This window comes from Strigops habroptila, chromosome 11, assembly GCF_004027225.2.
Source record: "Strigops habroptila isolate Jane chromosome 11, bStrHab1.2.pri, whole genome shotgun sequence".
NCBI lineage: Eukaryota > Metazoa > Chordata > Aves > Psittaciformes > Psittacidae > Strigops > Strigops habroptila.
This window is the reverse complement of record NC_046360.1, coordinates 20,053,550-20,069,211: the sequence shown is the minus strand read 5'-3', so window position 1 is coordinate 20,069,211 and position 15,662 is coordinate 20,053,550. Positions and strand designations below refer to the sequence as shown.

Sequence of the window (15,662 nt, the reverse complement as noted above, 5' to 3'; positions counted from 1 at the left end):
AACCAGGCCAATTGTTTTAACTGGTGTAGTGTTCAACATGCTTGGAATTAAAGTAACCATTTGTCTTTTAGGTGGTTCTTGAGTCTCAACATAATTCCATAATTGAACATAAACCTGATTCCTCAGGACTTCTCTTAAAACAGTATGGTCTTAGAGATTTTGAGAATCTTTTTGTGGGGAATATGGCTAAAAGTAGAGATGTCTTATCATTTAATGATTAGTAAAATAATATGAATACATATTTCCAGTATGTGATTTCATAATTACTAGTTTGAATACTGATATCTTTTGTTACATGAAGTCGACTTTTAAAATCTAGCTTTTTAAAAGAAAAAGGCATTACTTTTAAGGTTTTCTTCCTGTGTTCCCCATTGATGTCAGTTTACTTTGGGGTGTAACTCCTTAAGTTGGTGTTGTAAATGTTAGCTTTCTTCAGTATTCATTTATTGAAATTTTGGGAACTCCATCCTTCCCAAAACCTATTTTTTTTTTCTTTTTTTTTTTTCTTTTTTTTTTTTTATTTTGGACAGATTTGATCTCTGAAAGTGTCACAGGAATAATACTTAGCTTTTAAAAAATTTATTTTCGGGCTCTCTGGAGCTTCAGCATGTCCTGAAAATGAGAAAATTGGGGATAAATGCTTTTCAGACTATATTAACCTTTGCAAAATGAGTTTGACTGCATTGCTTTTTTTATTCCTATAGATGACTGATAGGTGTATTGTCCCTTAAGAATAGCTGCACTTTTTATAGATACCCTTTCTGATTAAATAGATTAAACATAGTTGGACAAACTTTGCAACCTGATTGCATTTCTAATTAGTTTTTTAATGAATTAGCCTACTGATAAAGCCATGGATAGTCAAAATTTATTAAAACCAGCAACAGTATCTTCACTTTTCAAAATGAATTTAACTATAGCTTTCTGGAATGATTGCATGAGTAATGTGCCAGCATTTTTGTAAAATCAGAATCATAGAATCAATTTATCCTTGTGTTTCTAAACTGTTGTAGCTCGCACTTCTGGCAGTGTACGTAATATTTTTATACTTGCAGGCTGATAGAAAAGGTTCTGTAGACTGTGTAGTTTGTATTTAAACATCAACTTTGAACTCTTTTTTTAAAATTAATTTTAATTTTTTAAATCCTTCCTCACCTAAAGTTCTACTTCAGTAAATCTTCTCCTGAAAGATTTACCTGGTTTTAACTCTTGGAGACTGCTGCGCAGTTCTGACGTTGCTTGCATGAGATGTGCAACACTTGGTATAGTGGAAAAATGAGCATCAGTGGAAGGAAAGCAGTGACAGAAGACAGTGGGTGACTTCAAAGAAGCCAAGCCTTTTGCTCTTGCATCTTCTTGGCACTGAAAAATTCAAGCACTGTAATAAAGAGCTTGATGTATAGGTCCTTTGTTGAAGGGATGCTTTTTTTTTTTTCCACTTTGACCACTTAAGCTGTTGGTTCTTATAGGAAATACCACACAGAACACATGCGATGAGCCTTTTTGCTAGAAGTGGATTTCCTGGTTCAGACAGTTTGAATTTTGCACACATTTCCTGCTGTTCCTGTATGAGCACTCGGAAGACCAAGTGTCTTCATATGTGTCAAACACATTAATCTTTTGAGAAGCTTTTGATCTTGGTCTTTCTAATCTTTAATTAGCCACCACCTTTGCTGAACAGCAAACTGTCTCCCACCTTTTAAAAGGTGTGGTGTGACCACAAATGATGCCTGTCTTCTACCATAAACCCTGAGGCTGATAGGGTGTGCAGAAGATGGGCTATAGAGCCCGTCTGCAGTAGAAAGCTAGTGTTTGTTCTATGAACTTTAATTCCTGTGCAGATGAGAAATCAGAGTTTGTGGTGAGTGCAACAGAATTACAAGGCATAATGGAATTATAGCATAATTAAAGAAAATCAGTAAGAGTCCTTTGTTTTCCTTCTTTTACTTTTTTTTAGTCCGTCTTGTAGGTTACTTCTTTCCTAGTTTACCGTTAATAAATACAGAACAGATTTAAATGCATTTTGCATGTGCGTGTGAGGGTTCACTTTAAAATTTTTCTTTTAACATGACCATGAAATTGCAACTGTTGTTTTTGCATCATCGATCACACTTTACTTACCCAGGAAACGTGAATACAGATGAGGTCCGTGCTCCATTAGCGACTGTGAAGTGTCTAGCAACGTACAGTCACTAGATGGCAATATTTCCCGAGGAAAAATCATTCTCGTATTGCCTGCAGGAGAAGGTGGGGAAAAAAAAATTGCTGCAGGGCTTAGCCTTGTGTTTGTCTAATTTAGAGCAGCGTAAGTCAGACGATTTTATTACTGGCTGTTATCAGACATAGCTGAGGTTTAGAAGTGAATTTTTGTTGCAGTTGATTTTGATGGCTTGTGTTCTGCTGTGTCCTAATTTTGCTGTTTCCTCTCAAAGGCTCTTGAGCAGAGATTGATGGTTATGTCATGAGTACAGCAGGTATCTTTTCAGTCCCAGTGAATGGTCATCAAAAGCTTGTTGTTTGCTTCAAGGAATGGCTTACTAAATAAAGACTTCAAATGTCAGTTCACTAAATTGTAGTACCATGTTCTTAGGCAGCTGGTAAATCTAGCTGCATGTGTTAGAATGTTTGCCACCGTTAACAGGAATGTAGACATATTTTTATGTATATATATATAGATAGATAGATATAAGTGAATATTAAGTGGTAATGCTGTATAAAAGTACTTTGTAGGTAAAAATGTTAGAATACTCCAAATGAAACTGCAGAAAGAAGAAAAGTGAAAGCTGGCTTCAGCGCGTAGGGTTTTTTGCCATCAGTGATAAGATTAAGAATTTTAATAGCAATTAGCATGGTGCCTGGGTCACACAAAATCTAACAGGGTATTTTTAATGAGTATCACAAAATTGGAGGTCAAGGCTTCACTTCATCTTGGCTTGTCGGGCAGCTGCGCAGTGCTGACGGTGGCGGGGCTGTGATGCAGTCTGCAGCAGCATTGCAGTCTCACGCCAAAGTGTAGGTTGCTATGGGAACCAGGATAAAAGAGCAAAGAAAAACATTTCTATATCAAAATGATTGAAAGCACTATTCATTTAGCAAATATAAGCTTCATATAAGCAGAAAATACTCTTGCAGTGGTGGAGGCCACCCGAACCCTTATGGGGTATAAGGTTGTGCACCATTCTAATAAGCTTTCATGAATTAAGGAGGAGAAAGAGTCCGCTGCAGTGGAAATTCTGCGTGCTTTCAAACAGCTGACTTTTCCTCTCTTCCCCTCTCCTCCCTCCTGCCTCTCCCAATGTTTAATTAGGTCCATGATACAGATGGGTGCTAATTAAAAGGTCAGAAGGGCAGGAATAGTTGCTTATTTTATCTCCTTGAATTAAAAACCATTAAAAATCAATTTGAGGGCATGTTGAAGGAGGCTTGTTATTAGAGTAAATTAACATAATGGAATTTGAGACTTTGTCTTCTAAGGCTTGGTTAATATTTAAAAGGAAAAGCAAATTCTACACCTAAACCAAAACCACCCCACCTGTTATGGTCTGAATTTAAAGAAATCCATACATATTTAGTTAAATGACATACTTAGCTTTGGTTTTGCTGTTCCAAATCAGCTTCCTTGTGGAAGGAAAACTTTTTCCTTTCCAGAAATACAAGCGATTCCTGATTTCAGGTGTTGGTTTAAAAGTTACCAGCTTGCCAAATGAAAGGATAGCTCTGGGACCATCTTCTCAGAACCAAACGTAACAGATGCTGTGTGCTGACGTCGTATTAGATCTTCTAATTCACACTATTTGAGGTACTGTTTTGTTTATCAATGTTATGTTCTATCTCTTATGGAACTGTTTTTCAAATAATTCATAAGCTAAGAGCTTCCTTCAATTAGTAATTATAAAGTAAATCTTATCCAATTTATAAAGTTGCTGTGGCTTTTCAAAGAATGTCATGAATAAAATGATGAGAATGGTAAAGAGTGAGAAAGGATTAGCGCATCTTTGTGTAATATCTTAAACAGCTTTTAATGGTAAATTGATAATAAAATGTATGAGGCAAAACCTGCTGTGGCAGTATTTGACAGCTGTTCATTTCAGCAGTGTTGTTTGTGCTTACAGGAAAGAGGGACAATACTGCTTTGAGATAGAGGTCCTGTATCCTCTGACTAGGGCAAGGTGAGCGAGCTCACGGAGTCATGCAGAGCACATCTGAGCTTTGAAATGGAATAGGAAGTCGAAGTCAGTATTTGCAGTTCTGTTATGAGCACAAGAGAGATACTTCAAAATATATGTGCAGAAAGGGAACAGATGTCTTAATCCTTTTAAGTTTCTTTCTGGATTATGTAATAATTGAGATTTATTTTTTAAATCCTGTACATTTCTGGAAACAATCAGAAAGCAAATATACTAATTTTAATGGATGTTGTTCCTTGGGTATTAATTGGTGATGAGAAGTCACTGGCTCAGCAGCCGTGGTAACTTGCTGTTAGCACACCCATTCTTGCTCTGGGATTGAAGATGGTCGCTAATGTGCTATTTTTAAATCCATGCCCACTTTGCGTGTGCGACTTGGATGCTGAATAGACTTTGAAGGTAAAGAAAATAGTTTCTGTTGTGATAAGCTAATAAGTGTTGTTAAAGGACTGGATTTTGTTTTGCTCTTCATGGGGTTTCTTTTTGCTAGTCAAATGGAATTTTTATTTTAGATACTAAGAAAATGAGTAGCTACCAAGAAAGGATGTGGGAGTTCTCTGGGCAGAGGACTTAGCAATGCATGAATTCAGCAAGGCCCCAAATCTGCTTAAAAATGGGAAGAAACAGTCAAAAATGGACATACGAATCTGGAGCAAATTAATGATTTTCATAATCTCTTGTTTGTTATAACAAGGTTTTGATGTTGAGGAGAGGAAGACAGAAATTAGCATACAAATCATTGAGACCAATGTAGTTTCATTCAAAATCTTTCTAATTCATGATTCAACAAATCATTATGTATTCCTTTGTGCTGTGAAGTTCAATTCCCTGAACTTCAACTTTTCAACTGCTGAAATGTCTGCATCCTAAAGTTTTAATGCACTATCCTGGGTGCCAACAAAGTAGAAATTGCTGTTACCCCACCTTATTCTGCATGCATGAATCAAGAGCTTCATGACCTGCTGAGACAGCAGGCTCCTTAACCTTGCTAAGTGTTTGAGACAGAAGTATGAAATCCTATCTGTGTCATTTTGCAGAGAAATGTGAAGGTCAAAACCAACACAAATTGTAGGCCAGCTGGGAAATAAAAACCCCATTCCTAACAGTTTTGGAACTGCAGCAGGATTGCGTTAGGAGAGAAGTTGCTGCTTAGATTTTACTTGCAGCTTCGTGGAACTGCTTGGTGCTGGAGCTGAACTTTCTGAGATCTGCATCTGTTCAGTGCCATTAGCAGTGGGCTGCTCTAAATGGGCTGTAGCGCTCGCTCATCACCTTGCTTGTCATATTCAGCTGCAAATGCAGTGGTATGAATGCACTGAAACCTGTCCTTTCAGGATGAAGGGGGTTTGTGGTAGATACATAATTAGACATGAAATGCAGGTGTATTGGCATATGGGAAAGGGCTGCTTTTCATGTATCTTTCTGTTGTAAAATACTACTATTTATGTGGGTGGCCTTTTGGTTCTGTCTTTTTCTTATTGTTTTTAAAGCTTCTAAATATCATAGAATCCTAGGATGGTTTGGGTTGGAAGGAACCTTAAAGCTCATCCGGTTCCAAGCCCCTCCCACGGGCAGGGACACCTTCCACTAGAGCAGGTTGCTCCAAGCCCCTGTGTCCAACCTGGCCTTGAACACTGCCAGGGATGGGGCAGCCACAGCTTCTCTGGGCACCCTGTGCCAGCGCCTCAGCACCCCCACAGGGAAGTACTTCTGCCTAATATCTGATCTAAATCTCCCCTCTGTCAGGTTAAAGCCATTCCCCCGTGTCCTGTCCCTGCAGGCCCTTGTAAGAAGTCCCTCTCCAGATTTGTTGTCAGCCCCTTTAGGTATTGGAAGTCTGGTGTCCCCGGAGCCTTCTCTGATGCAGAGAGGTCAGTGTGTGGCAAACTGTGCAACCATTAACTTTCAGGGTTAGCTCTTGAGTTTAGGCAAGCAGTTTTTTAACACAGCCTCAAATGTCCTGAAAGCTAAGGACCAGTGTCAGTAGTGATTAATTGTTTTATCCCAGTCTTATCAGAATCACAATTCTGTCTGCAGTGTACCTGGGAATACAGATGTGAAAGAATTAACTGGAAATTATGAGGAAGGCTGTGGGCTGATAGGATTACACACAGTATAGGTAGTCTCAGGATGAGGCCAGGTTTCCCCTGTTCCTGCATAGGAGAAAAGGAAGCAGAATTTCAATTGGAGAATGGCATTGCTCCGGCTACCCCTCACTCTCCTTAGTTGTGTAAAACAAACAGACCTGCAAATTTAACAAATCATTGCTTTGTGTAGGTGGAAGAGTAAAAAATACTTCCTTAACTAATAATACATACACGTGGCAGGATGTTATCTTTCTTAAAATGTAACAAGAGAAGTGTACCAAGAATATATCAGAGAGGAGGATTAAAAAGAAATGAAAAAAACCGTATAGAAACGTTAACCTGGAGCTGCTGTAACATAATGATCAGGTGTTGGTAACAGCATGGTTGAGAATACTTTGTTTTGTCTTCTCAGCCCAGTGAAATACTGAAATAGAAGGTGCCTCTGATTTGATTTTTTTATTTCTTCTTTCCTTCTCCTTATGTAGGTAAGTCAGAAGTGTCAGACTGAGATGTTTGTAGCTATCTCTAGTGAGACTAAATAAATGGGCTCCAGCCTTAAAGAACCATGTGAGTGGCAAGGCTGTTCTCTGCCGCAGATAGCATCTCTAGCTTGTTCCCAGTTGGAGACTGTATCTGCTGTTTGGTGTGTGGGCAGCATCTGTGCAGTGGTAAGAACCAATCGTTCTAAGTAATGCTTTCTCTGAGTGATGGGCTCAAAATGTGTCTGAGGTACAGGCTCTTTTTATTTTATTTGATGGCTGTGTCAGTGTTCTTTCTGCATTGTACTTCTAAAGAGCCGTAAGTCATTGTTGCAAATGTGGTTCATAGTAGATGAAGTGGTTTGTGTTTTATGTTCCACTAAAAACTGGCAGCAGGATCAGACAGTTTTACCAGAAGAGGTAAATTATATGCTTTCATAGCTGAGAGAGACCGATCACACCACATACATTTTTGTGGTTAATGTCCACTTTGGGGATAAAATTAATTTTTCATGCATGTTTTGAGGAGGTAGAGTTGAAACTCTTAGCGTTTTAATGTCACTGGGGGATTGTTTCAGCCTCTAGCTATGTTAAATGGGACTAATAATTTCAGCTAATCAGTGTCTAACAACTTCTGAAAAATGGAAACTAGTTTAGGGGTGATGTAAAGAGACGTTTTCCACATTAGTGGAATGTTAGGCAAATGCTAATGATCTTTGTACAGTTTCCACTTGTGTTTGGAGAGGGGGTCTCTTAAGGTCACCGCAAAAAGTTACCAGTAATGAGTCCCACTCTAAAACAACTTGTGAAAGCCTGTGTACATTTTTAAACTTCAGGGATACAGATGTCATGTGAAATGTTAGTCACTGAGTTTGTTTAAAATGTTTTTTTATATTACATTTTTGTTGAAGACATGTTCCAGAAGATAACTTTGCAGCTGAAAGTAAGTATAGAAATAACTAGTGAGCCTGTGGAACTTCAGGGTGATATTTAGTGGGTGGGTCTTTTAACAGTAGTTTTTATCCACCTGAGACAACACTGGCATCAAGAAGCCCTCAGTTCTCCACATGGCATCATCATAGGTGAAACGTGTGAAAGACAGCAGCTTTCGTTTCCATCAGGAGATTTTTGAGGGATGCTCACTCTTACATCATGAATCTCTTGCTGCTGGACCAAGTCCTGCCCTTGAGTGTCATGTCAATCCATTCTTTTTCCTCTAAAGGATTCTTTCATCTTTGTTACTCTTGGGGCTGGTCTGTGATTAGAAATCATTCTTCTTCAGAAAAAATTGGTAGAGACAAAGAGCTTCCAAAAGAAAAGGAGGAAGAGACCGTATGGGTTCTGTAGTTTGGCTGCTCCTCCTTTAGAAACTCTGGGTCTCTAAATCCAGCTCAAACTTTGGGAAGGGCCCTTCTAGTTACGCTGGGAGAAAACAACAACAGGAAAACTTCCCATGGTTTGCTTAATAAATCAATTCTAGAGTTACTTGTAGTATTGTTGCTGTTCATTCACAGCTTCTGTGCCTCAATATCACTGGCTTAGGGTTATTCTTTCATTTGAGGTTGGTCGTCTTATGTGCTCCTTTAGGCATGAAGGGAATGTATTGTTGACCTCAAAACCCATTGCTTTTCCTCATCTGCTGTATAATCATTGTGTAAATAGCTAATTGTTTGAGAGAAAACATTTGGTTCCTGATGGAACCATCAGGCCATTTAGCGTATCTAGGGATCATGAGATTCTTTGAGCTCCAAGACGCTTCCGTATGATGAAAATTTGTCTTTTTTTAACATCCCTCAGAGCTGGTTAGTACTCAAAGTAAGTTTTAGCAAGCATTGGTAGGGTTTTATATTTGGGGGATGTGTGTGTATTGTTTTTTAATGGAGAATTTAAAGTGGAGATGATAAATAGCATGAAAATAGCTTTTTTGTAGGATATATCAACCTGAGATGTCTTTATTCTTTAAGTTTAAAAGTAATGTGCAGATACCTGGATGTTCATGCATAACGCAAGGTGCCTTTTGCTGCTCTTACTCTAGACTTTTGAAACTTTGTAATTTCATTCAGCATCAAAATTAGTAACTGGTATTTTTTTCCGTATGTAAAATAGAGCAGTAGTATTGTTATCCACCATTAGCCATAATCCTCTAGTGGTGGACTGTCCTGAGGACTTCTGGCCACTATTTCACCCTCAATGAATCTATTGTATGTTGCACATATTTCTTAGAATCCTAGAATCCCAGACTGGTTTGGATTGGAAGGAACCTTAAAGCTCATCCACTTCCAACCCCCTGCCATGGGCAGGGACACCTTCCACTAGAGCAGGTTGCTCCAAGCCCCTGTGTCCAACCTGGCCTTGAACACTGCCAGGGATGGGGCAGCCACAGCTTCTCTGGGCACCCTGTGCCAGCGCCTCAGCACCCTCACAGGGAAGAACTTCTTCCTAATATCTAATCTAAATCTCGCCTCTGTCAGGGTAAAGCCATTCCCCCTTGTCCTGTCCCTACAGGCCCTTGTAAGAAGTCCCTCTCCAGATTTGTTGTCAGCCCCTTTAGGTATTGGAAGACTGTTGTAAGGTCTCCCTTGAAGGGAGTAAGATAAAAATGGTAATTTTCATTTCTACAGTTTACCTGAAGATCAAAGAAAGGCAGGAGAAATGGTATTATGTCTTTGGCAGCAAGTCTATAGGCCTTGCAGCAGCCAGTGCTGTAATAGAATGCATTCTGACTCATGCGGTATGCAGAAATTAACTTGTTTTGTGGACAAAGTTAAAGTAACCATTCTTACTAGCTTTCTTTTAAGTGGAATGCAGTGATAAAAGAATACTTCTCTTACTTTCGGAACAGGGTTCCAGATTTTGTGAGGGAGAAGCGTTTTGGGAACTGGCTTAAAGACGCACGAGATTGGGCTATATCTAGGAACCGGTACTGGGGAACACCCATCCCTCTGTGGGTCAGTGATGATTTTGAGGAGGTAAGAAACGAAAAGCTTCCAGCTGACAGAAAAGCTTACCTGTATATGTTGTTTGCTTATTTTGATGCTGTTATATCTTCAGCTGCTTCAGTCTTAAGTCCTATTAGTGTGTTAACAATGCATGTTTTTCTATAGTAGGTGATAGATACAGGCATATGTATGCATGCATTTGTGTGACCTTACATGTTTCCTTTGCTTTTCCCTTCAAGCAATTTTTCTCAGTTTTTATCTTAGATTTACCATCACTGCAAATTCTTCCAGGAAAGATAAGATTAATTCTAATGGAAATAAAAAATGAGAAAATGGCAAGCAAGAGATTTTTTTTTTTTTTTTTTTTACTCAGTCCTTCCAATTTGCTTTTGAAATTCTGCTGGTCCGTTACTTCAAGCCAAATGAGCTGCTGAAAGCGTAAAAGCAAGTCCACCATAGTAGAACAGCAAAAATACATTCACATCTGTAGCGCTACAAATATACAGCAGAATGTAAAAATGTGAAACTAGTGGAATAATGGAAGTGTATGATGGGAGTGCTAGAAATGAGGGTTTTGGAATGGTATGGTACCCTGCAGTTGGTAGCATAAAGCTAACTGCATGAGTGAAAGAATACGTTACACAATGTTGATGATTGCTCTTTTCTAAGTGTCAAACCACTAAAGTTTAAAACTGTTTCTGAAGCATCCCAAGCCTTTATTTTTTTTATCTCACTTGATTAGAAAATTTTTACTTTTTGTTTTAGATGCGGAAGACCTCAACTAGGAAAACGTATTCTAGAAAAGTATTTTACTGCCTTAAACTGCCCTATTGCATAGAAATGCACCATAAAGCATTTTTTATTTCCTCTTTATTGCAAATCTTTTGAATAGGCAGGAGACATTGGGGGTGGGAGGGAGATACTCATTGCAATTACGATTTAAGTATCCAACAGAGCCTTGGCATTTGAATTCTGTTTATGCTGTATGTTTGTAAATTACTGGCAAACCAAGTCCTTCTGTCTCCCGTATAACAGTTAAAGTTTAGTTTGAAGACTGACAGTTTATATCCAAAAATTTTGAATAAATGTTAAATTAAGTACCTTGTTTTGGTATAACAGGTTTTTCTAGATAGAGAAAAGGCTTTCAGTTTTCTGCTAAAGTATTTCAAGACTTCATTCTACAGCTGAGAAAGATTGTGTAAAGGTTACATGACTCCCACTCCTTGCCTCTAATAATATTTAATTTTCTGTCCAGTCTCCCCATGTCTGTATTCCTGTGTGTACAGATTTGTTTGGGTTTTTAGGTTTGATTTGTTTGTTTTTAGTAACAGTATGATGTCTAGCTAGGAAGATTGACCTTTCCTTTGAAATTAGCTGCCAATATTCCTCAGGGCTTGATGTTCTGAATAATGACAGAAATACCAACAGGTCTATTATTTTTATCCATAGATTTATACATTTCTTCTTAGTCCAGAGTCTGAATGTCATGCTTCAATAGTCCGGTATGGCTTCTGGACAATGCGAAATTTCAAGCTAGGGTTGGTTTTAATATTTACTCTCTTTTTATGCGTGTGGGATATAACTTGAAAACTAAATACCATTGGAACTGATGTGGAACATAAGGCCTAAGTGACATCTGCTCTCATATAGAAATAATATTCACTCAGAATTTCCTGGCTTCAGTTTTACTGCAGCCTAGTGCCATGCAGAGCCTCTTCATGTCCTGTTCTCAAAAGAACGCTGTCACATGCAATTATGCTGTGCATATTAAATCCTGGAGAAGTATTAACAGTTCCTTATTTAATATACAGGAAAGTGAATTAATTGGTATTAAAGTGAATTTTATTACAAATCAATATCTGGTTTCCCACAGTTTTATTTTATCTTTTATTTCAGTTTTCTTTTAGCATAATTATCAGGTAGAGACACATAATGGAAGTTAAATTTCAAAGCTGGTGTTTATTACCACATTTTTGCAGTCAGTTTATCATATTAAACTCTCAAATACAAATGATTTTCTCAGTGGAGGAACACATTTAATTTGGATTAGATAATAACATTTTTTTTAATGTAGCACCCAAGTTGATAAAGTGGACATAGGCTAATGTTATAGGGCTTGCATACAAACTACAGTGTGAAATACTCAGTGATGTTACGGAAAATCTCCATTTCATTGCTTGTCACTTGTGTAAGCTGTTAACCCTCCACTAGTTCTGGTGCCCTTGGTCTTTCATGACAGGTTTGAAAGAAGATGACTCCAGCTGTGCTATCCTGAAGGGTGAGGGAACTTCCTTAGGTCAGTTTCTGGTCTGCTTTGAGGCTGTGTTAAGAATGCCACTTCTAGCTGACCTTCCTGGTCATTTCTTCTCATTTCTATTCAGAAGATGCTCTCTAAACATCCCAGAATGTCTTACTGACATACTGATACACTACATGGACTTCTTGCATTATATGAACACTCCTTATTCTTTGATTATAGGTACTAAGCAGAGCTGAAATGACAAACCAATAAAAGCAAATATTTTTATTTAATAGGGACTGCGGAGCTATGTCACGGGAACACTTTGGTCCACAAATGCTGCTGGGTGGCTTTATTTTTCCTATTTACATGGATAATCCCAGATACAGTGCTAATGTTCATTTTGTTAGAAGTATTTAACCTTGACCTCTTGATTTCATGTTAGGTCTCAGTGATGCTGAAACAGGGTTGAACAGCACCCAGTCCTAAGCCTATTTATCTCAGTCTTTTCTGTCTGCTATTAAATGTTGATATAGCTGGCTTTGTAGTTGGTGTGGGTGAAAAATAAAAATGGAGGAGGAACAAGGGACTTGTAGGGAAAGGGGCCAGGCTACTGAAGTAGGCATTGGTGTTGAAAAAATGTATCCAAAGCAACAGCTTTAATTTGAGGGCATAAACCAGTTTGTTCTTTGCAGAAATGAGTGGGTGCGGCCTAATGAGGGATCGGAGTTGATTAACATCTACTGGCTGTATTGTTCTCTTGCCTTCAAGTGTCTAATGAGCTACCCTTGGGGCAGAGTAGCTCCATCCTTCTGACTTGGACAGCAGCAGTCTTATTCAGTATGGTGATATCTGTGTTCCAATGGTGATTGCTGGATTCTTCATGTGGACTTGGGGTTATTTCTTCTGTGAATATGTTCTGCTGGGTGCAGTTCTGCAGATGCATCCAGTATTCAGAATTTTACTCAAGTATTATAATGCTTGATTCAAAAAGCAGCAACTAATGGGCAGCTTTTAACCCAGAGCACAGTGTGAAAGTATGCTCAAATATTAAGGTTAGCTCAGATGAAGTAATTGGTGTATCCAGGGCTATTTCTTACCCATGCTGCTATTAAAACCTTTTCTTCTACCAGCAGTGATGAACTAAGTACCTGCTGCCTGCTCACTTGAGCTTATGCAGCCACACAGTGAATGAAGAACAGATCTGTGTTAAAAATAGTTTGTTGATAAAGGCATGTTTTTAACGGGGATCAATCCCCTGGTGTGGTTTGCTATGCAAACTGCAGACTTGTACTTGACTATTGTAATCACTGTGATGCTTCAGTTCTTAAAGAAAAATAAGACAAATACATAAGAGAAAAATACATTTCAAAACTACTGTATCAAGAAAAGATGGTGATTAGTAATGCAGATCAGCAGTTGAATCAGACTAGGAAAATCATAGCTTAAAAACCAGATCAGACAGAGTTTCTATCTTCTCTATATTCATGACAAGTTTTTGGAATTAAATACAGCAAACCCTTTTTGTTAGTCACAATTTCTGTGTCTGTATATATATGCATATATTTAAGAGTAGCTGTAGGAATTGAGCAGTACTCTGACTTACTGTATCCCAAGAGCAGCTTAGAAAGTTATCTTATATGAGAAATGTCTAGCCTGCTTACAGCTTCTTGGTGTTGGTACATTTAACTCCTTCCCCATCAGATCTGTCAAAACCCATTTTTTTTCAATGGAATGAGGCCAATAGTATGTAGGACTGGATCTCCAACGTCCAGATAGGGGCTGCAGCTTGTGGCTCAGGAATCCTGCCGGATGAGAGAGGGCCAAAGAGCTCTGGGAGGGTTAAACTTGATAAAAACATGAAGCAAAGATAGCCTTGCTTTTCTCCTCCTCTCCTACATGCAGTTTGTCAGGATAATTTGTTTCATCGCATTTCATGATATCAGTGCAAATCTATTGCTGAAACCTTTTGCCTTTTCTTTTTTTTAGATAGTGTGATATTTTTATTGATGCAATAAACCCCAGAAAAGTCTGTACCTTTCTTAACAATCCCCTTGTTAGCTGTGACACTGCTTTTCACTTTAAATAAGATGCCATTGATATGAGTAGTTTAGTGTATCTGGGATGGAACACTTACACTCAATTATGAGCAATTTAGCTGCTTACCTTACCTTCAGAAGAGGAACCTGGGATCTGAAACTCCTATCTGTATAGAAGTCAGGATTACTGAATTTTCAGAGGTGATTGTGTTTGGGGAGAAAAAAACCACTTTTCTTTATATCTGACAACATGTTGCTGCTTCAAAGTCTCCAGTTATTCTGACATGAATTATATTAAATCGGGGCAGTGGTCTCTAGCATCAATTTGCTGCTTGGTTAGATTGAAGAAGGGGACCTTGTACAAAATATTTGTTGGCTTTTCAGCTGTATCAGCTACATTAGAAAATACCGACTGACCTACAAGTCTCCTGTCTAATATTAAAAAAAAAAGAAAGAAAATTGCTACTGTGTGCAAATAACTGTCTAAATTTCTGGAATGTTTCTTACAGGTAGTTTGTGTTGGTTCAGTGGCAGAATTGGAAGAGCTATCTGGAGTGAAAGTCACTGACCTCCATCGAGAAAGGTTGGTCTCAGAGACTGTTAACTAGTTATTAAAAATAGTTGAACAGACATAAAAAATACTGGCTTTCTTTCCCAAGCCCTGGGAAACAGATTTAGAGAAGACAGACAAGTAGTAAGAAGACTTGTGATTAACATGTACAAATTTTCCTTTCTTCTGTCTTGGACACTGTTAATACAAAAAATTAAAAAACCCCTCTAAAATAACTTTAAATTACAGAAATCATCAAAGGAAATGCTGGCCTTTTAGGAGAATCATTAAAATTAAAAGCAGAACTCCTGTCATACCTATATGCCCAGGCATTATGTTAACTTTTTATGCTAATGCTTGTTTTTGTTTAGAATTTGTCAATCTTTTTCTTTCCTATAGTATTGATCACCTAACAATCCCGTCACACTGTGGCAAGGGCTTACTGCACCGCGTCCCTGAAGTTTTTGATTGCTGGTTTGAGAGTGGAAGCATGCCTTATGCACAAGTCCATTATCCATTTGAAAACAAAAAAGAACTTGAAGATGCTTTCCCTGCTGACTTCATTGCTGAAGGCATTGACCAAACCCGAGGATGGTAATTTTCTGCCACTTTATTATGTGTTATTGTCCTGTGTCTAGCACTATTGCATCTGGGTGAGCCTTTAATGTTGTACAGGGAAGTGTATGATTTCTTCTTTTTTTTTTCTCCTCAGTGAAATGCAAGGTATTCTAAAGCTTGGTGACAAAGTTGCAGAAAGACATGTTAGCAAGCAATCTTCCTGGCTTTTGTGGAAAATACCGTTAGAGAATAGACCAGATATTTGGCTTGGTAAGGAAGAATCTCAGCAGCTGAATTATCATGCAACTTATCTACTAGAAACAGAGCAGCAATGGAGTCAGTTGAAAGGGAAGTCAGTGTTTTGAGCATTTCAAGATAATGTGTAGGCTAGTAATTTTTGCCTCTTAGATTAAATTTGAGGTTTGGGTTTATAAAAGTCGGGAAAAACCCCAAGTTAAACCTTATGTTAAGATCTTAGAGTTCACAGATATCAAAATGTCTAACTGTAAACTTTATCTGCATATTTGACTCCTCTCTCAATAAATGCTTTTCAATCATTGTTGAAAATGTTTCTCTCAGATTTT

At 38.2% G+C, this 15,662-nt stretch overlaps 1 protein-coding gene across 11 annotated transcripts in view; it reads left to right on the top strand.

Moving 5' to 3' along the window:
* IARS1 (isoleucyl-tRNA synthetase 1) overlaps window positions 1-15,662 on the top strand; it is a 114,232-nt gene that overhangs the window by 45,912 nt on the left and 52,658 nt on the right. For all 11 annotated transcript variants that reach the window (XR_003993877.1, XM_030502278.1, XM_030502279.1 and 8 more), the window contains 3 exons: window positions 9,596-9,722; window positions 14,480-14,553; window positions 14,920-15,114. Coding sequence is in view for 10 of the 11 variants with exons in the window: in XM_030502278.1 (XP_030358138.1) it covers window positions 9,596-9,722; window positions 14,480-14,553; window positions 14,920-15,114 (396 nt within the window). In the remaining variant the exon portion in view is untranslated. The remainder of the gene's footprint in view (window positions 1-9,595; window positions 9,723-14,479; window positions 14,554-14,919; window positions 15,115-15,662) is intronic.